A 27,188-nucleotide genomic window follows, 5' to 3' on the forward strand; every position below is an offset into this window, starting at 1 on the left:
GAACACTTACTGCACGGAATTCTCATAGCTTCTCATTGTCTCCCAACGTCGACTGAGCGCTGTTGGGGGAGAGGGCCCCATCCTGTTAATCTTTGCATGGCCAACTCCTAGCACAGTGCTTGCCCTGCGGTTCAGGTGGGACTTAACATTCGTTGTTTGCATAAATTTGTAAATATGTTACCCTTTTCAACGGACATTCATGCACATTATCTCAACAGGCCCTCAGTGAGATTGCTGGGAGGTCGCAGGGTAGAATGAGTTCCCCCATTTTACAGAATCTCAGTGAGATTGAAGGTTATTAAGTTCCTCATTTGACAAATGAGGAAATCAGGGATCAGTGAGAAAATATATGATTTCTGAAGAGCAGATAAGTAAGACTTGCGTTTCAAGATCAGAGTTTTTTTCCAAAACACTAAATGAAAATATAGGCACATTTACCTAGTATTTTAGGTATATCTTTCTCATATGTTAGGTGTATGGCTAGTCATCTTTGGCTTCCTCAATCATTGATGAAACCTTGCTCTTTTCTTTTTTTTTTTTTTTCCAAATGTAGACCATGGAATGCAAAAGATCTTCAGAAACCATCCATATTATAATCAGAGGAAATGACATGTGAAGGTAGTCAAAAGGTACAAACTTTCAAAAAAAAAAAGATGACATAGATTATATGTAAATATTTTGCTGCAAAACAGTGCGTGACTTTAAGAATTTATTGCTAGCCTAAACAATTCTGCTCTGTCACAAGGAAGGGGATGGAGGTAGCTTTGTCTTTTCTGATCCTGAACCTACAGTCATCACCATTGTACTTACACAAGATTTCTCTAGGCTTTGTAATCTCTTAATCAGGAAATAAGACAGTGAAAGCAGCCTGTTGGGGTGACGAGGTCACAGCCAGTATTTGAAATTTCTAGCACTTGAATCCTCATCAACTGACTCTGAAGTCACCCTTTTAATCACATCCTCTCCCCCTAGATTATAGGCTACAGGAAGGCAGGGACTGCATTGAACCCCCAAGTCAGGCCATGGCACAAGGCACGGGACACTCCTAGCTCAATTCCTGTCATGAATTAATCATTAAGTGGCAACTCTGAGTTACCTCTGGTTATAGATCAACCTGAAAATATGCTAGGTACATGTTTTTCAAACTTAGTGATAGAAACTTCTCTTCCTGTTTTTTACTTAACACCATTTTTCAGAAGTTTGCTTTTAATATAAGTGATTTTCTAGGCAATATACTCAGCGCCTTAATGGACAACTAGTGATGGAACCCTGGCCTTGTCAGTTATCTGGTAAACTGTTATAAGTCAACATTCTAAAAATCTTTAACAGACATTAACAGCAACTATACCAAATCCCAACATTTCTGACACTAGAAGCTTTTCTCTCCAAAAGGGATGGGATTACTGGGTTGACAATATCCCTCAATCTGAAAAAATTTGTCTCTATCTTACTCCCCTATGTCCCCTTTCGACCTTCTCCCTTTCCTCAGACACACATCTACTCTGACCATTTTGTTTGAGAGGAAAGTTGAAAGCAAGCCACACGTCAGCTACACCCTCCCAGTGCTGCTTGGGGTGGAACAGCAAAGTTCCAGGGTACAGCCTTCGTGCCTAGAGCTGGCGATGCAGCCGCTCTCAGATACCTGCTCAGCTTCACGCCGCGTCTGAAGGTCCGCCCGCCGCGGAACAGTTGCGTCTCCATCTGGCTGCCAACCCACCCAAGCTTTCTTCTCCTCCGCCACCACCACCTTCCCTCCTTCCCCCTCCTCCCCCTCCTTTCCATCTTCCCTCTCCACCCCGCCCCCAATCTCCTCCTCTTTTTCTCACTACAAGCGGTTGCTGATGCTGAAGCCGAGCGTCACTTCGGCTCCCACGGCAGACATGGCGACATTGACAGTGGTCCAGCCGCTCACTCTGGACAGAGGTAAGGGAACGGCTCGCCCGCCAGGCCACTGCGACCCCCTGCCTCCCTCTCTGCCCCTGCCGACTCCCACCGGGACAGCCGGACGCGCTCGGGCAGGGGGACCAGGGCAGCGAGGGCAAGCGAAGAAGGCTTTCGCGCCGAGAGCAGGATACTTTCTTCCCCTTTCTCTGCCCGCCACGTCCCCACTGCCCCTTCCCGCTGCACTCGCCCGGCCCACGGGTGCCATCGCCGGGCTCTGGCGCCCCCACTGCCGCTCGCAGCCCCTCGCCGGGTTGCCTCCGGGCCGCCGGCTTTGTTGGAGCGGATGCGCGGGGACCGCTAGGCGCCCGGGGCTGGGGTTGGAGCGGGGCAGGAGGAAGCTCGCCGTGCCGGGCGAGGGCGCCTGCAGCCGCAGACCGGGAAGCTGGCGAGGGAGCCGCCTGCCAGCCAGCGCGGCCGCGGGGCCCAGGAGGAAGGAAGTTTGTCCCGGCGCCGGGGGGCGGTGGGCGGTCCGGCAGCGGGTGCCGGGGCAGCCTCCCGCGGCGGGAAGGCGCACCCGCGGTGGCCTGTGTCGGGGCGCAAGGCTGCTGGGCGGCCGCGGCGGAGAGCTGCCCTCGGCCGAAAGGGCACGCGGAGCGCCGACAGCCGTGCCCGGGCCCGGGCGCAGCGTCGCGGCAGCCGAGCCGGCTCTCCCCGGCCTGGCGCCCAGAAGCGCGGGGGTCGCCCCTACCCCCGCCGCCGGCAGCCCTCTGGCAGCAGCAACTCGGCTTTCCCTGCCCGAGCCAGCCTCGTTCTCTGCCAGCCCGCTGCCACCGCCCGCCCGGGCTGCGGAAGGCGCTGGGGCGCAGCGCAGGCTGGGTTCAAATTCAACTTCTGACCCGCGACCCTGGGCGTGCTGCTCTGCGCCTTGAATGGGGAAGCAGCCTTTGCTTCCTCCCCAGGACGTCCCCAAGCCTAAGGATGGAATCCTCCAGTGTGATCGGGGCCTCTCTGGGGCACTGGTGCGACGTCGTACCTGTCCCTGTGTGTCCGGGTTTCCTCCCTGGCTTCCGACGTCCAGTTACGAAGGCGCTGGAGTCCCGCGACTCTGCCGCGGAGGACACCTGCGCGTCCCGGTGCGCAAGGGCCGGATTTAGGACCCTGGGCGGCCATTCGGCAATGGTGTGGTCAGACGAAAATGATTTAGTCCGATGTGTCTCTAAAAATATTCTTTCTACCTAATCAAACTGAACTGTGGGGCGAGGCAAAATAGCATCCTGCTGCGAGAACAGTGGAAAAGCCAGTGAACTCGGTGAGGTTTGTAATTTGGAGAGATTGTGGGTGACTTGAATGCAATCTGTTGGCGCCAGGACAGATGTTGTGTGGTGCCCGTAGCAACCTTACTTGGGGCAAGAGTTGAAAAATAAAAAATAATTGATTTTGTGCTGGGAAATGTTGATTTGCAAGCTAGTAAATTAATAACAGTAGTTAGAGAGCTCAGTAAGTCCCTTGTATAATCCGTGATTTCACCCCAATATCATCATCTGCACTAAGCAGGATAAATCCATTGCCAGTAAGAGCCAAACAGATGGCAAGCTATTAGAAATTATGGATTTCCCACGTATTTCTGCTTTAATGTAATGCGCTCTTATATTGTCCCATTACTGAATCAGTCTTTAAACATCTCAAGTAAAACGACTACTTGAGGAGGGAAAAAAAACGAACTCGAAGAAAACTGCATACCTGAGCAATTTTATGTACCATTACGAAAAATATGTCACTTTGGGCGTTTTACCTTAGCCCTTAGATGCCTGGCTCAGTTGTGGAGGGGAAGTGCAATCAGACCTAGATCTCTTCTTAAAGTTTGTTCCTGTTCACAGCCGGTCTGCACCTGTCCTTCCCTGTGCGACTGGGTCCATGCAGTAAGTGGCTTACAGGACGCTGCCTAGGGGAGCCTGTGGACGTGTCCGAATCAATTCACCGGCAGCTCGCTGCAGAGTCGGTAGTTTGCGGATGATGGGTTATTGGCATCATTGCTGTGCATGAAGTCAATATATATAAATATATTTTCTCTGTCCTATTAAAATGTGATTAATTAACTGATTAATTGCATCATTAAGCCAATGAAGGAAGGGGTTCTGGAAAATTTCCTACAAAAAAAGTATTTTAAAAGAGGCAGCCTGATGATACTTCTCTGGGTCTTAGTTGTAACTCTGATACTCGCTTTGGAGGGGTTGATAGCCTCTTTGGGCATCAGTTTTCCTTTGTGCCACATAAGGAATTCGGATTAGATGATTCTGATGCTGTGAAGCTTTAAATGTCTATAATTCAATTCATTAAAATTAGGACTCAGTTTCTGGATGCCTACTGGAAGATTTTCCAGAACCCTCCCTCTCCCAGGTTGTTTTGGTGCCCTTTGATGTGCTCTGACGTTACCCAGGGCTTTGGCCCCATCCAAGCATTTCTCACACTCTGTTGCATCTGTCTCCTCATTGAATGGAGCTCCTTGAGGGAACAGAGCATTTCTAAATTCACCTTTGTCTTCTCACTGCCTCCCGTGGTCCCTGACTCACAGTAGAAGATGAAAAATTAATAAAAGTTAGTTTCAGTTAACTGAGGACTACAGTAACGTAAGCACTGTTAAAATACAGGGATAGAGTAGTGGACAGAGGTGCAGTTCATGGATTCACCACATTTTGATCCTGGGAAGGAGGGCAGGGAGAACATAGGCCAGTGGGTCTTAACCTTTCTTTTCCCCTGTATACTTGGTGGATTCCCATCAGTAACCATAGCTCACCAAGGCTGTGATCATTAACCAAGGGGGATTGTGGCCGGTGGGCCAAGGGGAGGAAGGAAAGAAGATGCTCTACAAAGGCTCCCGAGGGCATCTCAGTGAACCTGAGTACATAATCCACGATTTGAGAGCTGCTGGTTCTTTTCTAACATCTTCACTTTTCAAATGAAAAATGTGAAAGAAGCGATGATAAGAGATATTTCAAGGTTACCCTACTAGTTGGTAGGAGATTTTATTCCAAAATCTGATTTTTCTTGTTTGATGCCCTTTGGCACCATAAACTGATTCGTCTTGAATCTTCAGGATAAAGGTTTTACGCAAACAAGTCAAAGCTATGGATTGAAATGAAGAGTTACTCTTCCCAGAGTTCAAAAGATATTATCTGAAAGTAAGAAGCTCCGAAGCCTGCACTAGCTTCTCGGATCTTGTCTGGGAAGCAAGCTTTTTCCAGGACCAGGCTGAGCCCTAAAAGGATGAACTTAGTGACTTAAGGTTTTCTCTGCTCTGTGTTCATCCTAAATTCTTTCCTACCTGCCGTTAAGATCTCAGATTAACCCTATTGTGGTCTCTGGGTGGCTATGTTCAGAGTAGGTTCATGTTTGCCCTGGTCCCAGTCCTCGAGTGCCTACTGTAAGCCAGACTACTGTGGGATTGGTATACAGTGGTGAACTAAACAAGCATAATTCTGGTCTTCATGGTAATTAGAACCTTCTGGGAGAGAGAGATTAAACACACACACATGCAAACAATTCATTCATTCAATAAATGTTCATTTATCAAATACACACTATATGTGAATATACACGTTCATGTATACAAGATACTGTAGGAATACCAGAAGCAAAGTTTCTACTTTTATGATCCTTGAGAGTCTAGAGGGGAAAAAGATAATAAGGGATTAATTAATTGGCTCAACAAATAAGGATTGAGTGCCAGCCTTATGGAAAGCACTGTTTTCAGCAATGTCGTACTGCTAATGAACAAAATAGATAAAGTCTAGTGGAGTTTACATGCTAATGAGAGAGTCACACACTGAACATATCTGCATACAACTATCAGTGCTGGTAAGAAAAAGTAACACTGGCTCAAGGAGGGTGCTGGGGGCTGCTGTTTTCGATATGATGATCAAGGAAGGTCTTCCCTCCTGAACTGATGATGTTAGAGAAGAGACCTGGAGAAACTAAGGAAGCAAACTTTGTAGATACCTGGGGGAATGTGCTCAGGAGAGGGACCTCACATGTGCATCCTGGGACCATCAAGGAAGTCAGCATGAAAATGTGAGCACAGTGGAGACTGGTGGAAAATGGAGTGTGTGAAGTTGGTAGCCAGGGGCAGATGATGTAAATTATAATTAGGATTTTAGATTAGTTGAAGGTGTGAAGTGCTCTGAAGACAATAAACAGGACATGAGGATAGGGAATAATGGAGAAGGACCAATTTAGATAGTGGGGTCAAAGAAGGCTCAATGAGAAAGCAAAATTTAAACTGAGTTCTGATGTATTAATAAGATCCTTAGGAAAAGCATTCTGGATAAAGGGAAGAATGCAAAGAAAAGCAGTTCCACATGTTCAACTTGACTACTATTCTGTCAATACATCTTTAACCAAGCAAATGATTAAAAAGAAAAATTACCAAGAAATAGTAACATTCCAAGTATGCATTTTGGGGTAGAAATTTGGTTATAAGTATACCAAGAAAATCTGTAGATCAGCTTTTTGCTTCTTATTGCTAGGCTAAAACATCATATAATTAGATCTTCAAAGATATACTGAACACTGCAATTTACATGTCACTGTGCATAAATCTACATGTTGAACTCAAGTGGTCATAATATGACATATATTCATTTTCAGTCTAATATTTTATATTAGACACTGATGTAAAAAGTAGTACCTGTAATTTACCCTGTGGCAAAGAGAAGATGCAGATAAAGAGATTAGTGTAGAATCTTCTCTTCCAGAATTTAAAATATTCACAGCAATTCTTCACTACACTAGAGCTTAGTTTGCCCAGATTTTAATCTCTAAAGCCAGGAGTGACCTTCAGCTAAACACAAGAGAACAAAGCAGGGTGCAGTCCATGACACTTAACACCTTCATCACAAAGAACCAGGAACACTTTCCTGTAGTAAGGACTTCCTGGACTGAGGCACTTTCCCAGGTAAAGTAGCGCCAACACTCCTTCACTTTCTATCTCAAGGTCAGAAAAGATTATACAACAGAACTCTTCAAAATTTCACTTCTGCTTACTTTTCCCCCTAATTTTAAGCAGACTGGCTTTTTGAAAACTCATGGCTAATAAAGAAATAATACAAAATCAACTCTTGAATAAAAATGGATAATTAAAATAATTTCTAGGAGTAATTAAAACTGTGATTTTAAATATTTGAGATGTTTAATATTTTAAATATTTAAATATTCGCTTCTGACATGATCAATAGCTTACAAGCTTCGTTTAGGTGCCTATGTAAAATAAAATGTTGGTATCACAGTGATCTAACTTTTTTTGTGAGTTAAATTCAACATGGGCAAGCTGCAAAAATGTAAATGGAAATCTTGATTTCTTCGCTTCTAAAATAAGCCATAATTTAAAATATTTATTAAACAAATCTTGATATTTTTTCCCTTTCAAAAACAAATTTTTTGTCCTTTAAAAATTCAAATATAAGGGGCTGGCCCCGTGGCCGAGTGATTAAGTTTGCGCGCTCTGCTGCAGGTGGCCCAGTGTTTCGTTGGTTCGAATCCTGGGCGCGGACGTGGCACTGCTCATCAAACCACACTGAGGCGGCGTCTCACATGCCACAACTAGAAGGACCCACAACGAAGAATATACAACTATGTACTGGGGGGCTTTGGGGAGAAAAAGGAAAAAAATAAAATCTTTAAAAAAAAATTCGAATATAAAACCAAGAGCCTTTATTTTTGCGGATTTCAACCTTGTGGGGAAAAAAAACACGAGAGCAAAAACTGAATGCAAATGAAAATCCCACGGGTACCACACTTTTCATAGAATTTATGATACATTAACATTTTCTCTCTTCTCTTTTCACTTTTCAAGGCATGAAGAGCTCATCTCGCAATTCAAGCCTTGGGCATCCTATAGCTTTTCTAATCAGCTGTATTCACCAGTTTTTATAAAATCGGTATTTTCCTGAGAATTGCTTTTGCTCACAGACCAAAGGGCTTGCACCTTATCTCTCTCCTTATTATTTATTTTTAACATGAGGAGAGATTAAGGAAGAAGGAAAATAAAAATTAATCTAGTTCTTATATTGTTTCAAAGATGTATGCCCTGGTGGTTGTGATGGGGCAGGAAAGAGAGAGGGGCTGGCTATATCTTAGTCTCTTGTCCTAAAGTAGCCAGATAAGTTTTAGTCTATAAACATTAAGTGCTGGCTTGCTGTCTCCTATTTTCTGTAGGCTTCACTAAACATCAAAAGAAAATTTTATGGAATTTTTTTTGTGAATCAGTATTTGAGTGTTTCTTTTTGCACTATATAGTTAGACAACATTTTCTGGGAGTCAGAACTGTGCCACATCCACCTTTTTTTCCTTTGATAATAAAATGTTACAAAGAGAAGGACTCAAATTTCTGAAGAGTTTTGATTAAAAAAATGATATTTTGCATTTAATAAGAATCTTAAACACAGTTTTGAAATTGAAAAGGAATTGAGAAATTAATGATAGAGCTTCCAGAAAAAGCAAAATGTATTTGGTGAACGTCTTCTAGTTTGGTGTGTCAGCTGTGCAAGCCCTGAGGTGTGTTTGGTGTACCCTGGTCGTTTATGAAATGAGTGCCTTTGCTTTCGGAGTGCTTTTTCAGGAATCACAATTAGGGCTTAGCTGTTTAGTGGGGAAAAGGAAACATTTAGAGAGTAGTAGCAATTGAAAGATGAATCCTGGGTATTAGGGATGCTATTATAGGCACAAAGCCAATACCTCCCGGAGAGAGTACTTTTCTTAGTCTTGACATCTGTCTATTAGGATATAGTCTTCATCAGGTCAGAGACTGTTAATGTTTATGCAGAGCCCAACAGATTTTATGACACATGGTACACTCAATATTTGTTGATTGATCAGTGGAATGAATAAACGAATGAGTGAATGAATGAAATTGACTTAGCTGGACTAGCTATCTTGGAGTCATTCTTAATGCTAAAAAAATAAAATAAAAAAGCCTTCCAACCCATACTCATGTAAAAGTGGTGGCTACCTTACTTTATCACTTTGCTTCTGTGTGTCTATGTAGCAGACTCCTAAAAGTGGAACACTCTCCAGGGCCAAGAAAGGATGTGAGGTGCTGGTGCTGATATTCACAGCGCTGCTGCCATGGCTGGCATCCACCTGTTCTCCTCACTTGTTAACTGAACCAGGCAATATAATGCCAGAATACAACTGAAAAGGTGAAAAATCAGTAGGGAGAAGAGGCCCTAGCAGAATTTCCTGCATACACACACACACACACACACCCCCACACATAGCCACATTGCCTCATCTGTTTTTTTTTAACCACAAACTGATGAATGGTAGAGCTATGCCCTGATAAGCAAGTTAAAATGGATTTAAGTTGAAATCACTCTGTGTTGGCAAATGTGAACATAACCTTAAAAAGTCATGTTGATTACATCAGTGCTTTACTTCCGGTCTAGGAGATAGAGAAGATTTTTATGATTGAGTTTTACTAATTAACGTGCTGGCTGAATTGGAAAACTTGCCTAATAAAAGTAAATATGCCCAAAGACTACTTGAAGAAGATTTTGTTGAATTGAAACTTACACTGAAGTTATACTCAGGTAGTTATCTGTCTTGGACAGAAAACTAGGGTTTCTAATTTAAACTGGTGGTAATTTCCCCTAGAAATACTGTAGCTATTTCAAGTCCAGTTGGTTCTGCCGCTTTTGTTTACCTGTCCAGTGTGGTGTTAGTTATGATATTTCAGTACGAAATCTGTTTTTTTAATATCAAAATATTATCTGTAACCAAAAAATGGATAGAATAATGAGAATCAAAGAAGGCAATAAGATTTAAACCCCAAGTTAAATGTGGGGTTGTGGGGGGAGCCCAAAACATCAAGTCCCAGCTGAGTCTATTTAACAGTAACGAGATGATTGGGGAAAATAGCTTAGAGACTGCTGAAGGTGACTTTTGAGGAAAATTGGAGAAGAGTAGTAATTGCTGATGGACAAATAGCCTGGCTTCCAAAAAGGTGAGCAAGGTCTTTTAGAAAACTATAGTTCAATCTACTTGTTCTTGCCTCCCAGCGGAAAAATCTAAGGCATATTAAAAGAAGAATGAGATATGCGCACTTAGAGAAGGAAGTGGTGATCCCACATTGCCTACATGGGGTCACTAAAAGTAGATCTTGTCAAGTTTCAGGTGGGTGCCATAGCCGCTCTGTGCTCAGGATGTCACAGCGCTCATGGAAGCCTTATGGGAAATGTGGAGGTGTGGGAAGCAGACGATGGCGCTCCAGGATTTCTGGTGTTGAAACACTGCTCCGGGGCAGTTTGGTTCTCTGTCCTATTCAACTTTGTTACTAGTATTTTGGATGAGGGTCATAGAAAGTTTTTACAGGTCACATAGAACTGGGAGGAATAGCAAATGTTTTGGCCAGGCATATCAATATTCTAAAATTATGCCTAGCTTGAATGGCAAGTTGCAGTAAAAGAGATCAAATTTAATGGAAATAAATATAGTCTTCATTCATTCATCCACCAGGAACAGGGAGCCAGCCCTGGTCATTCACTGCCCTTGGTTGTACTGTCCAGTGAACTCGCTCCACTGGACTCCACCCCACCATCTTGAATCTCTCAGGCAGGCCCTGTACCTTGATCAAGCCATTGTGATTCAGTTGTGGGCTGGGGCCAGGGCAGTTTAGCATGGCACTTAAAACATGCCCTCCAAAGCCAGCCGACTCTGGTTTGAATCCCTGCTTTTCTGCTTGCTAGGTCTGCAACTTCTAGTGTTTCTAGACTGTTTTGAATCTCAGTCTTATCTGTGAAATGGCAAGTGATCAAAATAGCACTGACCTCATAGAATGTTGGCTTTAAATGAGCTATTATATGTAAAGTACTTAGAACAGTCCTGATAGATAGTAACCACTCAACAATGAAAATTATTTCTTCCCTGATCCTAGAAGTCATATACTCCTGCCCTACTGCCAGAGGGCAGGGAGAGACCATGTTTGTTGCCTTCGGACTATACTAAGAAGCAGGGACCCTGTTTATTTCAGTATTATCTAGAAGCAGGAAGCATTTGGAGATGCCTGGAGGTCAAAAGAATAGTTTCCTGTATACACACCTAATTTGCAACTCACTCTTTCCTCAAATCACTTTTCTTGATGCTTCAATAACCCTTTTTTAATAATTCTAGCAGAACACTTACCACTCAAGGTTGAAGTTATTCATTTACACTGCTGCCACCCCAACAACATGAGTTATTTGCATTCACTTTTGTGTACCCGTTGCCTTGCCTGTCGCAGTGCCTGAAAGACAAGTGCTCCAGTGTCTGCTGAATAGATTCATGGTTTGTCTTCAAATATCGCATAGTTTCAGGGAGTTAAACTAGGTAAGTTAGCAGAGGACACAGACGACAGATTTTTGTTCAAGAAAAAATTCCCTACATTTATCCAGTTCAAAATCAGAATGGAATTCTAGGATTAGGGACCATCATATTACTGGATTACTGGAAATGTAGACAAAAGTTGAATGATAAATTGGAAAAGTTGTTAAAGATGGTCTTTAAGATTCAGTAATTGTTTAGGACTAGGATTGGAGTTTATGTAGATGTTCAGTGTTTTTATTTTATTCTGTTTATATGCAGACTCAAAAGGGTACTACATAGTTGACTGGGGAAAATATAACCAAGAGTGACTTTTTGACTGTCTTTTAGTGCTGTTTAGTTGTGAAGCATCACATGATGCTGAGAGAGGCATACATGTGCCAGTCAGGGGTGTGAGCTCTGGATCCAGACGACTGGGTTCAAATCCTACCTATTCCTGTTTCTTCCCAGCTGTGGAAGCTTGGCCTGTAACTATCTTCTCTGCACTTTAGCCTTCGTCTGTAAAATTAAAATAATACTAGTCTTTACCTCTTAAGGGTGCTGTAAAAATTAACTGAGAAAACCAAAGCAAGTGCTTAGAACACTGCCAGGTTCACAGTCGTGCTCAATACCCATCGATTATTTCCTACCTCTTCTCCCCGGGACGTGCGTTTTTCCCAGTGCAAGAAATGAAAAGTGCACGGGCTTCAGATTTAGACAGATACGGACTTGAATTACAATTCTACCGCTTACTATCTGTGGAGGCTTCGAATATTGCTTACTCTTTCCACATTTTATTTCTCTCATTCTTAGTACAGGAATAAGGACACCCACTTCACATGGTGATACGTCCCTTTGACTCCTCCTTCACTTGGCCATTCAAGGAAAGGTGAATGAGAGTCTACCGCGAGCCAGGTACCAAGTCAAGGGCTAGGGGTAGAGCTTGCAGTCTAGGGAGGATAGATGTTAGGTAGATAATTTGTGATCACATAGTTAGTATTTTAACAACAACTCACACATATTGAGTATTTATTTTCTACATGCAAGGCATTGGACTTAGCACTTTTCATGTTTCATTTCAATTAGTTCTCACAACAAACCTTTGAGGCAGATGCTATTAGTATTTTGGAGATGTGGGAGTTGAGGCATAAAGAGGCTAAATAAAGCGATTGGAGCTCAGGCTGGTTGATTCTTGAGGCATTGGGCTTAATCACCGGCTACACTGTGGAGAGCAAGTGCATCAGTCTGTAACGAGCCTTGAGGAACTTGAACTTGTACTGGACAGCAGACGCAGAGGTGCTGGCAAAGGCTTCAGAGAACAGGGAGGCAGGTAGGAGGCACAGCAGGGGAGCGTGTCGCCTAGGACAAAAGGGAAAGAACCTGTCCAATGCTTATAAAAGGAACGTATACCAACGTTGACAAAGATTAATTTAAGAGATGTATTTTAAAAGTCTAGCACAATTATTGGAAAATAGCAGGTGTTTAATAAACGCTTGTGCTTATTATTAGTGGTGGTTATTAATTTCTTAGTACTAAAGATCAAAATGCCCATGAACAGAATTATGAGAAAGTACTATCAATATTCTGTTCGTTCTTCCCATGCTGTGCCAGTGACCCAAGAGATAATGACTGTGACATTCAGATTACCTTCCAGTGGTCTGCAATGCACAGCCAAAGTTTCATAGACCTGGAATTTTGACAAGTGCTTGTAAGGGTGTGAAAAAGTGATAATAGAGCCCCAAATCCTCTTTCCCAGAGTCTTTGCCTCCAAGTGGGATAAGTGAGAGGGATTTGGGGGTGTAGCAGAACCTGAATTTCAGGCAGAGAGAAAATTCTGCCTTCTTTTTTTCCATCAAGATTAGCTCTAAATGTCCCGAAGGGCAGAAACACTCTCTGCTTACCCACGATCATTAAAATGCATGTCTTCAGGTTTTGCTATGAATTTCAGTGGTCCAAGTAATGCCCTGTTTGTCTAGCTTAAACGTTCCATCTAAACAAAACTTACAGATAAGTGAAGCACACTCCTTTAGGCCCCAGATTATTAATGTTTAATTTAAAAATGTAGAGTTCATTTCCTTTTCTTTTTCAGTACAGCATGTACTCTCTAGAAAATGGGGTTTTTATAAAGGAATAGTGGAAGATAAAATAAGCTAGTAAAAATTGATGCACTTTACTGAAGGAATCCTGAAATAATTATTTTGATGGATCAAAGGGAAATTCTGCATCACTCCAGCCTCTGAGACCTATTTTAGTTACTTGAAGTTGACAGATACTGCTTCTGAATAATGGGGTATTCTGTGATCATGCAGACACTCATTTCTTCTGAGTTCACACATTTTCTAAGTATTGCCAGTTTGGCATCCAAATGATAAATGCAAATAGCAAAGTGTTAAGATTGAGTGCATGTTTGGACTGAATGTTTGTGTCCCCCCCCCCAAAAGTCCTATGTTGAAGCTCTAACTCCTAATGTGACGGTATTAGGAGGTGGGGCCTTTGGGGAGTAATTAGGTTTATAGGAATTCCTGAGGGTGAGGCCCCCATGATGGAATTAGTGTCCTTATAAGAGGAAGAGACCAGAGCTCGCTCTCTCTCCACCATGTGAGGATGCGCCCAGAAGGCAGATGTCTGCAAGCCAGGGAGAGGGCTCCCACCAGGAAAAAAAAACTTCCTGGCATCTTGATCTTGGACTTCCCAGCCTCCAGAAATGTGAGAAATAAATATCTGTTTTTGTTTTTTGTTTTCTGAGAAAGATTAGCCCTGAGCTGACATCCATGCCCATCCTACTCCACTTTACATGTGGGTCGCCGCCACAGCGTGGCTGATGATGTAGGTCTGTGCCGGGATCTGAACCCTTGAATCCCAGCTGCCAGAGTGGAGCACACGGAGCTTAACCACCGTGCCCCGGGCTGGTGCCAAATGTCTGTTTTTAAAGCACCTAGACTATGATATTTTGTTACGGCAATCTGAGCTGACTAGGACAGTGTAGCAATCATCACATGATCTTGGCCCCAGAAATCCTCTATCCTAAGTAGTTGCAGAAAGAAGCCATAGGCGAGATTAGTTGTGCATCAGTACACATTAAGGTATGCTGAATTTCCTGTTTTTTTAAAAAAATTAATTATTATTATTTTTTTTTTGGTGAAAAAGACTTACCCCAAACCAGCCATCCATGCCAATCTTCCTCCACTTTGCATGTGGGATGCCTCCACAGCATGGCTGAGGAGTGGAGCAGGTCCCTGCCAGGATCCCAACCTGCAAATCCAGGCTGCCTGAGGAGCGCACAGAACTTTACCCACTAGGCCATGCGGAGGCCCTAATTTCTTGTTTTCTTTCATGTTTTTCCCTCTAGGTTTATAAACCCCTGTATTACCGTACTGTACTAACAAGTTTTTAAAGTTTCTCCTTTGGATTGCTCTCCATTATTTTCAGAGCTTAAAAGAAAATAAATTTAATTATTTTTTTCCTGAAAGTTTCTCCTTAATAATTTTCAAGATGAGATTTATTATTTGTAAATTACAGTTTTTCCAAATTAAAGGCGCTCTAACTAATCAACTGCTTTATGTTCAAATAATACGTTACTGACCTGATACTGATGGAGGCCTTTGCTCGTCTTGCTGTCAGTCTTTCTTTTATGGTTTACAGTGGTGGCCCTAGGGTTGACTGCACCCATCTTTAATTTATCACAGTCTTCTTTCAAATAGTATTATTTATATGCAGTATACTTACAATTGCTCCCTTCTGTCTTTCCTGCTATTGTTGTACCTGTGCTAAAACCCATAATTTGTTGCTACTTACTTTGCTTTAAACCAGAGGTTACAAGCTATAGCCACCAGACCAAATCCAGCCTGTAAGAATGTTTTTTTTACATTTTTAAATGGTTGAAAATCTAAAAAGAATAATGTTTATAACACATGAGAATTATATTAAATTCAAATTTCGGTGTCCATCATGAAGTTTTATTAGAACACAGCCATGCTCATTCATTTGCATATTGTCTGTGGCTGCTTTGGGGCTACAATGGCGGAGTTGGGTACGACAGGGACCATTTGGCCTGTAAAGCTGAAACTATTTACTCTCTGACTCTTTACAGAAAATGTTTGCTGACCTCTGCTTTTAGAGCATTAAAAAAATAGGGAAGAGAAAATGTCTTTTATATTTATCTTCAATTTAACCATTTGAGGAGCTCCACCCTCACCTCTCAGTCTTCCTTGTGCAGCGTGTCCCAGATGGTTCTCTCTCTGCTCTCTACCTTCCCCCGGGGTAGACTGCTGTTGCTTGTTACTTGATACCTACTGGCCTGTTGCAGGGGCAAAGGGGCTTCTCTGTTGTCCTGGCCCAGCCTCAGTCTTAGGAAGGATGGGGCATTTTCAGCGGTCCTGCCTCTCTTTGGTCTACCAGCCTGAACTGCTTTCGTCGTTGGAGGATCTTGTGTGGAAGACTTCTCTGCCCTTTCCCCAGTGGTAGGGCACCTCTAACCCTATTGTTATAGGATCCTGGAAATGGGACTGTTTCCTGCCTCTGTCTCCCTGCTTCTTGGGGTAGAGGGCTTTTTCTTTTACCTTCTCCCAGTTGTAATGGGTCTTCACCTCTATTCTTCACCCTGGTCCATTCTTTCTCATGAGTTTCCAGCAAAAGTTTGTGGAAAAAAGCCTGGAATATTTTCCATCCCCAGAGGTTCTATACTTTCATGCTCGCTTACATTTGGACTTTCATCAATTTGTTAGAAATTTTAGCTGAAGTCTTCTTACCCACTTGTATGGCTCCTGGTGCCTCTTCTGCCCATGGCACCACTGGCGAGTGAGCCTGGGCTCCCTTCTCTCTGCTTGGAGGGGCTTTTACACCCTTTACTACTCTCTGTTTTGCAAAGTTAACTCATCCAATGTGAGATAAAATTCACATTAACGTAGTGGAGTAAGAAACCACCTTCCCAGTCGGGAAGACAGACTTTGAAGGCGTTTTTGCAGCCTGGCTAATTTTTGGTTCTTGTTTGCACATCTGAGCAACTGTTTGGTTATGCAGACTGTCTTTATGTTGTTGCTCATATTTCAAATTAAAATCCAATTCAGAGATTAATTTGAGTGAATCTGTATTATGGCACACTAAGCTAACACAAAACCTCTCCTATTACAAACATCAAGATGTACCAGATAAAATGGAGCAATTAAAAACTGTCTTTAGCTTAGGTTGTAAGCGAGAAAGCATGATCTTCAGGTGCCACAAATGAAAGGGGAAGGGATGGCTGGAATGGTGATGGTATTGAGCTGACATCTTGGCAGAAGCGGAGAGGGGGGAGACGAAAATACGCCAAGAGGTCTCAGACTCAGAAATAAGCCCCACAGCTGGAGGCAAAGCAGGAGCCGGGGCTGAGTCCTTAGATCTACGCTGTACCCACCCCCTACACTTCAGTACTTAGCTCGGAGTCTGAATGCATGCCCCAGACTTGGTTCAGGAAACTCTCCCTCAAGAACTTTACATAACATGAGTCCTAGGCTAGAACAGACTAGAGGAAGTAAAATGAAAGCATTCTGAAGAAACATCTAGCTACATCGGTTTCTCACAGAATAAACAATGCCTGTCTCACAAAGGTGCACTCACAGTTAAATATATGAAACGTATGAGAAGGACGTAGAACACTGGAGTGAGTCAGTGCTGCGTGAATGAGCCCTGCGTTTCTGGCAGAGGGAACAGAAATTTGGAGAGAACAAGGTATGTCTGTAAAACTAAAAGAACTTGATATAGAAGAAATCAGAAAGAGACTGTAAAATAAGCATGTTTATAATTATTTTAAAAATATATTTTAAAAGAATAGAGGAGATAAGTAAAGAACATGAGATGGAAATTTTAAAAAGATTATTGAAAAATATGAGAAAAAATGCTGAAAGAATAGTTTTTAAAAAAATAAAATGTCAAATTATATTAAAGTTTTGAAAAGTTTGAAAATTTCTATTTATAAGACCATTTTTGTGTATTCACATACAGGGAAAAATCACTTAGCACCATTTTCACTTTATCTGATGCAATAGGCATATATTAGAAATGACTGTTGAACTTGAAAAGAAGCAACTGTGGGTTAAGTATTAAAACAGGCAGGTACTGGAGATAAGGCTTGTGTCTGGTTTTGATTTTCTGAAATATAAATCTGATCATGTCATCCCTTGCATAAACTCTTCAGTGCCTTCCCATCGTCCAACATTCTTAGTATATCTTAATATGTTCCTAATTTTATTAACTGACAATATACCAAATATTTATTTGTATATAGCCTTTCCCCTTTACTCTTTATGTCCCACATGCCTAGAACATAGCCTGGGACGTTGTAGATATTTAATCAATATTTGTTGAATAACTAAATAAACTCAGAGTCTTGGCAATATTGTTCTCTTTGTGGGAAAACTCTCCTTTCCTCTTCCCTTTCCAGTACAAACTCCCACTTATCTTCTTAGCATTCAGGTTTCAGTTCCTCAAGAAATCTTTTCTTGCTCCCTCAGCCTAGGTTAGATCCTTCCTTTTTATGCTTTCCTAGCACCTTACAGTGCCTTTTTGTAAATTCACTCAATCATTCACTCAACAAATATTTTTCGAGTGCCTCCTATGTCCCAACCCCTCTTCCAGGCCCTGGGGATGCAGTAGTGAACACAACAGATGCCTTCTCAGCCCTTGTGAGGCTTATATTCTAGTGGGTGAGAGTGGAGGGTAGACAGAAGATAGTAAACAAGTGCAGAGTTCTTCCTAGCTTTGCGAGCAGGTGAGGAGACATGAGGCAGTGTTAGGGGATGAGTGAGCTGAGGAAGTGGGGGTGGCTCTTTTATACAAAAGACCATGGAAGTCCTCGCGCATTAGGTGTTTCAGAAGAGAATCTGTAAGTAAATGAAGAGTTGGCCCTGAGGATAACTGGGGACAAGTGGCCCAGTCAGAGGAAACAGCAAGCGTAAACGCCTTGAGACAATAATGTTCTACAAGTGTAGGAACAGCAATGAGCCCATTGTGGCTGGAGCAGAGTGAACAAAGGAAAGGGTGTTAAGAGATGAAGTCAGAGAGAGATTTATTTTTTATTTTTGACATGTGATGTTTTAGTTGTTACAGTTGCCATTGGGATGGGCAGGGCACAGCAGGAACGGGCTGGCTGCGGGTTCTGGCTGGATGCTGCTAGGAACGCCAGGTCCCGAAGGTGCAGCCCCAGGAGCAGTGGCGAGGTGGCGCGAGGCTGCACAGGCTGCTCTAAGGTGCGCGGTCCAGGGCCGGGAGCGGGGACTCAGAGAATCCAGAGGACTTCAGGACTAGCCCTCCACGGGCCTGGTGGAACCCCCGCCCCACTTCCTCAAGCCTCAGAGGGGTTTCACCTCGGTCCAGGGATCCCAGCCCCGGGTCCAGGGCCTGGCCTCTGTAGTGCCCATCTTTTGGAGGTGCAGTTGGGAGGTCACAGCCTGGGGACTGGGTCCAGCCCAGCCAGCTCAGCAACAGGTCAGCGCTCAGCTCCCTCCAGTGCTGCTGGGGCAGCTAGGGCAGGGAGGGCCCAAGCAGTCAGGTCTCAGCAAAAGCCCTGAGCAACCCGCCGCCAGACGTGGCACCTGCGGCTGCTGATGGCCCCCTCGGCGGCCTCCTGGAAAACGGGTGGACGTTTCGCGGAGCTGAGCCCAGCACATGCGAGGCCACTGCGCCCACCGACTGTGTGAGGCGGAGGCTTGCTGTTTTAAAGACGTGGCTTTTACTCTAAGGTATTAAAACCACAGGAGTGGTTTCTGTTTGAACAGGTTTCCTCTGCTATGTTGACCCGAGCAGGTAAAGAAAGGGCAGACAGGGAGATTAGTTAGAAAGTAATGAAAAGAATCCGGATCAGAGATGATGGTGGTTGGGATCCGATTGCAGCCGGAAAAGTAGTGGTAAGTGGTAAATTCTGGTTACATATGGAAGACTTAGCCAGCAGGATTTGATGAAAGGTAGAAAGTAGGGTGTGAAAGAAACAAAGCAGTCAGTGATGAAACAGGGGTCTGGCTTGAGTATCTGAAAAGGTGAACTCCCCCTTACTCAGATTGGGAAGAATATAGAAGAACATAGTGGGAGGAATTTTGTCCAGGAGGAATATGGATTTTGGATATGTGGGGATATCTATTAGACTCTCAAAGGAAGAGTCTGAGTTGGCAGCTATATATAAATTCTGGAACTCAAGGGAAAAGTCCAGGATGGAGATATAAATAGGGGAATTATCAACATACAGATGGTATTTAAAGCAATCTGGAGGATGAAAAGACATGAAATTTGATGACTCACCTCTGGGTAAGTCCAACATTTAAAGGTTGAGAAGATGAGGAGGCACAAGGCAGAGAAGAAAACTCAAAAAGAGTGGTGATGAGAGGCCAAGTAAATGAAGCCTTTTAATAAGATGGGAAGGACTGTCTGTGTTAAACGTTAATAGGAGAGGTAAGATGTCATCTGGGAATTGACCATTGTGTCTAGCGGTGTGGAGGTCATTGTTGGTCCTGACACTTTGTTGAAATAGGAGGTAAAAGCTTCATTGGAGTAGGTTCAACAGAGAATGGGAACAGTAATTTAGGGAAAATGCGAACAACTTTTGCGGAGAACTTTTGCTTTCAAAGGGAGCAAAGACATAGTACAGTAGCTGGAGGGAACTATAATACTCAACCTACTGGACACTCCTAAGTCTAAAAATGGTAAGAACTATACACTGTGGCAACAACTGTGTCCATCTTGTTAACTTCTTTTTGCCAAGTACAATGCTTGACCCAAAGCAGATGCACAATTAAATATTTCTTAAACAAATAAGTACCGTTTCAGTTAAAATTATAACCTAAAATTTGTTGATGGTTTAGAAATATTTTCAATAGGTGTTACTTTTTCTTTGAAATTGGACAAGAATATGTATTGTGACGTTGGTTAAAAACTGAAGTGATCACAGATAATATGATCCTTCCACGTCTACTCATCAGTTCCCCAGCTGACTCAATTATGCCAAGCACCACATGCCACTTTTATTTCAGAAAAAAAGGTACAATATGACAAATTAGTTTACCAAAAATATTCAGTGCAGGTAGCTTTAATTATCTACAGCAGAGTTTTTCAAATCATGGGGAAAAGAATGTAAACATACTTTTCTTCCGCAAAGAAGACTTTGATTTAAGTTTAGAGAACATCAGGAAACCATTAAGTCTTTAAAGAGATGTTTCTGGTACCGTAGTTGTGTGTAAAATGTTGATTCATTGCTAAGTGATGGTTCACATTTACCTGGTGAAACATATTTGTGTGATGTGGGGATGAGCAATTGTAGTACAATAGATCCTAAGCTTGACATCTGGTGAACCACAGAGATGAATGAAGTCATGACAACTGGGATGAAACATGTAGGTTGCAGACAGATAGAGGTGCTTAGCTTTGTTTAATGGGTAATTGAGAGTGTGTGAAAATTTTGAGCAGGGAAGTGGAATGACCTGAGCTGTATATTTATTAACTAATATGAAAATTCGTTGCAGGATTGAATGTGTGGTAAAGACAAGTGTTTTACACACTTTACCCTGGGAGATTTTTTGGAAAGCTCCTTGAAAACGTTTCCATGGTAAAATGATTTAGGAAGCATTGGGTTTCCCAAACACTAGGTTAAACAAACTTAAAGATGTTTCTTTATGTGGCCTATGATATACTTTGTGAATCCCCAAGTTGTATGGAATATGCAGATCATGGAACTCTGTTCAAGGAACCCTATTATTCTTTGGAACAGTTTGACAGTTTGGGGTTGTATCATCATTGTAATCTGGATGTCCTACCTTGAACTTGAGGAGGAGTCATGGAAATGGAAAGGAAGGAAGAGATAAAAACGAGCATGCCTTACTGAATAATAGGTAGTGAAAATAGGGAAAGGAAAAAGTCAAAGTGGAAACATGTTGGTCCACACAGTTGATGAGTTTAGCTTAGCACTTAATGAGCTTAAAGATGCTAGGGCACAACCAAGTATAAATTGGGACTTTGACTTGGCAAAGTGTTCAAGGCTGGAAACAAATTTCAGAAGCACATATTCCATATAGTATATAGTGCAGGAGAATAATCTTGAAATAATTAGAGCATGAATTAGGAATATTGAAGAAGTAATAGTGACAGATTTCTTTTTCAGAAAAAAATGCGAGATAGAGCAAAAGCCTAGTTTTAGGAAAGATATGGCAACAAGTACTTAAAAGTAAGTACCTTTTTGTTAGTATGACAAGCATCATTATCAGTATTCAGACTGAGATATAAAAAGAAAACCAATGTAACAAGTGTTTTTCTGCTCTGCATATTAGTTCCCTGTGTCAGTAGAGCGTGATGCCTCCTTCGGCAATCCCGACATGCTCAGGAGACTTGGGCAATCAGTGTTTTGTGACAAGCCGGGCATTCCTCACTGTTTTAGCCTTGTCATTCCCCCTGTGAGCCTTACCTCCTCATGATCCGTTGTGTCTACGTCAGGATCACAATCCTAGGTTCGCATCTCCTCTCCTTGACATTCTCAGAGGTCTACCTCTGGGGCTGCTTGTGAACCATCATTCTCAAAGAAGCACTTATTTCTTAAAACTGTGCTTGTCAGCACTGCAGGTGGATCATGGAAAATGTAGGAGCTTATATAATGACTCAAAGGCTGAAAAAGCATCACCACCAGAAACAAAACCTTTTAAAAGATCAGAAAACCGAGATTAAATAAAATACAGCACAATATGTCTTTTGTTGTATTAATATCCTTTGCGTAATTATGTCTACCTGCATTTGTATTTAGAAGGAAACGCATGTAGCAAAACATGTAGTTGCATTTTCAAGGTCAGAATGTGGCGTTTGGAAGAAAAATATGGAACAGACGGTAAGCTCATAGGAAAATTAAGTCAGCCAGCTCTCCCCAGATGGTCACCTTTGTACTGTTTTTTGTAGCTTATGAATTAGGCACCTGTGTTTTCTTCAACTTACTCCTTGCCATGTGAATTCTTGCATTTGACATTTTAATTGCAAATAGAAACAATAAATCCTGATTTTTTTCCACCAAAAATCCCCCATGTTTTTTATTCTTATTTTTTCTTGAAATGTAAAACATTTACTCATATCTTGGAATTCCTAAAATGCTTATTTGTATTTTACAACATATTGCCTGGTATGATACTAGAAAAGCAAGTATAGTGGTTCAACTCATAGAAAGGATTTCTTTTTGCACTTTTCAGGAGACTGGCTTGAGTCACTTTTAAGACCTGTTCAATTTTAAAATATGTATATTACATTTTTTCTATAGAATGCATTTTTTAAAGGACATCTATGATTGATGGTGAGAATAGCCATATTGATTTCACATCAATTCAGTTTAAAGTGTTCCTTGAATGTAATAGTCACGTGTTAAGTCCATCATCTACCCCCATACATGAGAAGAACATAATGCCTTTGAATAAACAGTGATTTTCAGGTAAGTAATGTGCTTTTCTCAGTCACTGCTTTTGAACTTCTATGACGTTAGAACTGGCCTTGTATTACTGAAAACATGAATTCATACTCAGACTTAAGTCCTGGGATCTTATTTATCTTGTTCAAAAGACAAAACAAAACTAAGCTTATTTTATTTAATCTTCTCTTAAATGGAACAGAAACAAGCTATTTACTATAAATTCAAGACCTTGTTAAACAAGTCATTTAAAGTTTATTTGATTTGCCTGTTTATTTTGAGTCAATTATATCCTAATGACTCACAAACTAGAAAAGGTACAAGTATAATTTTAAGGACTACTAGTGGTCTATGGGATTAAAATTTTTTCATCTGACAAGAAAATATTAAATTATTTTTAATCTAATATGAGGTTGCAGCATCTGTTTTTACCCAATTAAATGTTTTATTTGTGAATTTTAAAATTAAGTCCTCATTCTTAGAGTTTACAACCCAACTTCCAAACTCCATCCCCCAGAACTTCCTTAAAATTACATTCAAAAAAAGTTTCTGATAATTTTCAGGTTTATAGAGATTGAATTATGATTATAGAGTCAGTGAACAGTCTTGAGCAGTGTGTGTTGAATAGCATCAAGCAAGTCAAGCCTACCCCAAAATATTTCCTCCATCTTCTGGACAACTATTTTCTTTTGGCTCATTTATTTGTTCAATAAATATTTAATGAGTACTTGCCATGTTGCAGTCTTCAGCTGGGCGTGGACATCAAAAGACAACAGAAACCAATCATGGCTCTTGTTCTTATGAAGCTTACAATATACGGGGGACAGTAGTCCAATAATTACAGAGATAAATGTAAAATTACAATAATGATGAGTACTAGGAAGCAAAGATAGATGGTGCTATGAAAGAACCAGGGTGCATAGTAGACATTTAATAGTAGGTACTTAGTATTTGTTGAATTAATGAAAAGTAACTGAATGAAAGGGATAACATGGAGAATTGTCCTAGAGAAAGCTTCCCTGAAGAAGTTATGTTTGACCTGAAATCTGAGACATGAATAAGCATTCAGTTGGTAAAGAGTGTAGGAAAAAAGGTCTCAAACAAAAATAAAAACAAGTTTTTGTGGCAAGATAGCATATGACAGATAAAAAGGAGTGAGCCTGTAATAAGAATTCAAAATAGAACGTGGTGACAGAAAAAGCTGGAGTGGTTGGCCTTCATTCACAGACAAAATGATTATCTATATAGAAAATCCTACAAAATCTATCAAAAAGCTGCTAAAACTAATAAGTGACTTTACTAAGGTGAAAAGATATAAGGCTAACATAAAAATATCAATTGTATTTCTATATAATAGCAATGAACAATAGGAAACGAAAATTTAAAAACAGTAATATTTGCAATAGCATCACAATCTTGAAACATTTAACATTGAAAATTTTTGCAAATTTAACAAAATATGTGCAAGAATTGTATACTAAAAACTACAACATTGCTGAGAAAAACTAAAAGTATAATAAATGGAATGGTATACTATGTTCATGGTATTGCATGATTCAATATTTTAAAGATGTGAGTTTTCCCCAAATTGTTACACAGATTCAACAAAATCCCAGTTAAAATGTGAAGTCTTTTTTTTAAATTGTCAAGTTAATTGTAAAATTTATATGAAAATACAGAGAATATGCAATAGCAATATTGAAAAACAAGAACAAAATTGGAGGGTTTATATTACTACTTCATTTCAAAACTTACTATAAAGATACAGTAATCAAGAAAGTGTGATATTAGTGTAAGTATTGGTATGCAGATCAATGAAATAGAATAAAGTTCAGAAATAGGCTCACGAATATATAGCCAATTGATATTCAACAGTTGTGTTGAGGAAACTCAATGGAGAAAGGCTACCTAAAAGGTATCTAAAGTACCTAAGTGGTACCATAAAAATTGGATACCTATATGCAAAATATCCAGCCTCAACCCTTCATACCTTACTCAAAAGTCAACTCAAAATGGGCCATCGATATAAATTTAAGACTTAAAACTATATTCTTTTAAAAGAAAGTATAGAAGAAAATCTTTGGGACCTTGGGTTAATCCAAGATTTCTTAGATTGAATGTAAAAAGCATGAACCATAATACGAAATGATGATAAATTTAAAATTATTGGTCTTTAAAAGGTATCGTTGAGGAAATTAGAAGACAAGCCAAGGACTAGGAAAAAATATTTGCAAACATATCTGATAGAGGATTTGTATCCAGACTATATAAAGACCTCTTAAAACTCAACAATCAAAATAAATGACCTATTTAAAAAAATAAACAAAAGATTTGAATAGACATTCCACCAAAGAAGATGTACAGATGGCAAGTAAGCATATGAACAGATATTTAGTATCATTAGTATTTAGAGAAAGCAAATTAAAACTACACTGAGATACTCCAATTAGAATGGTTTGGTTTTTTTTTTTTTTAAGTTCTCATTTCTGTGTATGATTTTAAAAAGGCAAACTTTGCTCTGCATTGTCGTTATCTCGAGTACACAACAGTATAGAAATGGCTCTTCTCTCATGCAAGATCTCTTACCTAGTCTCACGGCTTCAGTCTTTTCTCTCCAGTAATTATTTTTCATTTGATGATAAACTCTCATCTTCCCAAAATCATCCCTGTGATCAAAACCTCAGGCAAATGATATTGTGTCCTTTGACCTCAGTTTTTTTATATGTAGAAAGTAGAGATTGGAACATAAAGTCCCTTCCAACTCTGTGATACTAGTTCACACTCCTAAAATAGATAACTTTTTGATAAAAATCAGGCAAAATTAGTGTATTTCACTTACGTTTGACTTACCTATGGTATCAATAGGTGTATACAGATACATAGTTCCGGTAAGAGATACTCTGCATACAATTGTGCATATTAAAACGACAGCATTTATTTTGATTATTTTCATTATTCTTTCCCCTGGATCAAATTTTCATTTTAACTTTTGTTACTGATATATCTCAATTTCATAAAACATGAACACTGATGTAGTAGATATGTGAATATTGATTTAGAAAATGTTGGAATCATTCTTGATTGTACGCGTTTGTGTATACAGCAAGCTATTTTTAATTAGGATCAAAGGACAAAAACAAGTCTGAACAATTTCAGTTAAATATTGAGCGGTGTGGTGGGAAAAGATATGGCCTGGGATTCAGAGTATCTTAGTTCTAGTTCTGCCTTCATCATTGTTGTATCAGACTATTAAGAAGTGCTGAAGGCTGGGAGTGACTGAATCATGACACCAGTGACAAACTATCTCTTTATTCCTCCTTGCTGAAGTGGCCGTTCCTTGGCCACCTGCATACCTAGTCTTAGAAGCAGGCTCTTATTAGGCTCTGTATTCACCTGTGAATGGGAATACCTATTTGATTATGGAAGCATACAGTCTAATATAAATCCTTAAGTATAAATATTAAACAAAAACAAAAAAATCAGGGGCCAGCCCGGTGGCGTAGTGGTTAAGTTCAAGTGCTCTGCTTTGGCGGCCTGGGGTTTACAGGTTTGGATCCCTGGCGTGGACCTAGGACTGCTTGTCAAGCCACTCTCTTGCAGCATCCCACATAAAATAGAGGAAGACCGGCACAGATGTTAGCTCAGGGCCAATCTTCCTCACACACACAAACCAAACAAACAAAACAGAAAAATCACCAACTCTTTGAGAATAATGGAATTTATAAAGGTACCTATTTCCAAAAAAAAAAGTTACCCCAGAGAAAATAGAATGAATAGAGGAAACAGAATACATGCTTTAAAAAATAAATATGAGAGAAAATGAAGAAAATGATAAGCTGATATGAGAAACAATCATAAAGAGAGAGTTTGAAAATAAAGAGATGAAAGATGAAATACCAGGGAAAAGTTAGTACAAAAACATGTCAGAATAATTTAAAAATATCAGGCAAAATAAAATTTAAGCCAAAATTAAGTGTGACAAAGGTTGATGTTTACTGTAGAGAAAAATTACTGAGACTCTATTAGAATCCTAAACCTTTAGGTCCCTAGCATCATAGTTTAGAAATGTATGTGTATGAGGCAAAACCTGTTCATGGGAAATATTAGCAATTCACAAAACTTTCTTAGAGACTGACAGCTCAAATAGATAATAAAAAGTAAGACTACTTGAAATTTCAGTAAATCACTTAACAATCTTGAGCACACATATTATGTTTGTATCTGTATTATCTATTATTTTCAAACATCTGGAATATTTGCAAAAATGTTGTTCAAATCCAAAAATGAGAAATCACACAAGTAATTTTCTCTGATTGGTATGGAATGAAATCAAAAAGTAAAGAATAAAAGTACAATCCTCTTAAAACCATTCCCTTGGAAAAAATTTATTTTGCTCTAAATAACGTTTACTTTAAGAAATCAAAATTAAATGGTTGGCTAGAAAGAGTGATCTACTTTGTCAAAAGAAGAAGATATAGCTACGGTGGAATTCTGAGAAAAATGTAGGGTTGTTAAAACACACATACACACGTAAATCTAAGCTAATGATGAAGGAAGCAATAAGGGTAAAAGCAGA

The 27,188-nt window shown here is 40.6% G+C and overlaps 1 protein-coding gene and 1 long non-coding RNA gene across 2 annotated transcripts in view; one reads left to right on the forward strand and one right to left on the reverse strand.

The window, feature by feature from the left end:
- Positions 1 to 544: 544 nt before the first annotated feature.
- On the reverse strand, positions 545 to 1,745 carry LOC124230478 (uncharacterized). Its single transcript, XR_006886190.1, has 2 exons — positions 1,643 to 1,745; positions 545 to 636 (listed from the first exon to the last, which is right to left on the reverse strand). It is a non-coding gene; the product is annotated as an uncharacterized LOC124230478 (long non-coding RNA).
- The window catches only part of LIN7A (lin-7 homolog A, crumbs cell polarity complex component), a 129,570-nt gene continuing 104,085 nt past the window's right edge, over positions 1,704 to 27,188 (forward strand). Inside the window, exon 1 of the mRNA XM_046646595.1 lies at positions 1,704 to 1,923. Within this exon, the coding sequence (XP_046502551.1) occupies positions 1,842 to 1,923 (82 nt within the window). The 5' untranslated portion in view covers positions 1,704 to 1,841. The remainder of the gene's footprint in view (positions 1,924 to 27,188) is intronic.

Source organism: Equus quagga, chromosome 19 (assembly GCF_021613505.1).
Source record: "Equus quagga isolate Etosha38 chromosome 19, UCLA_HA_Equagga_1.0, whole genome shotgun sequence".
NCBI classification, from domain to species: Eukaryota; Metazoa; Chordata; class Mammalia; order Perissodactyla; family Equidae; genus Equus; species Equus quagga.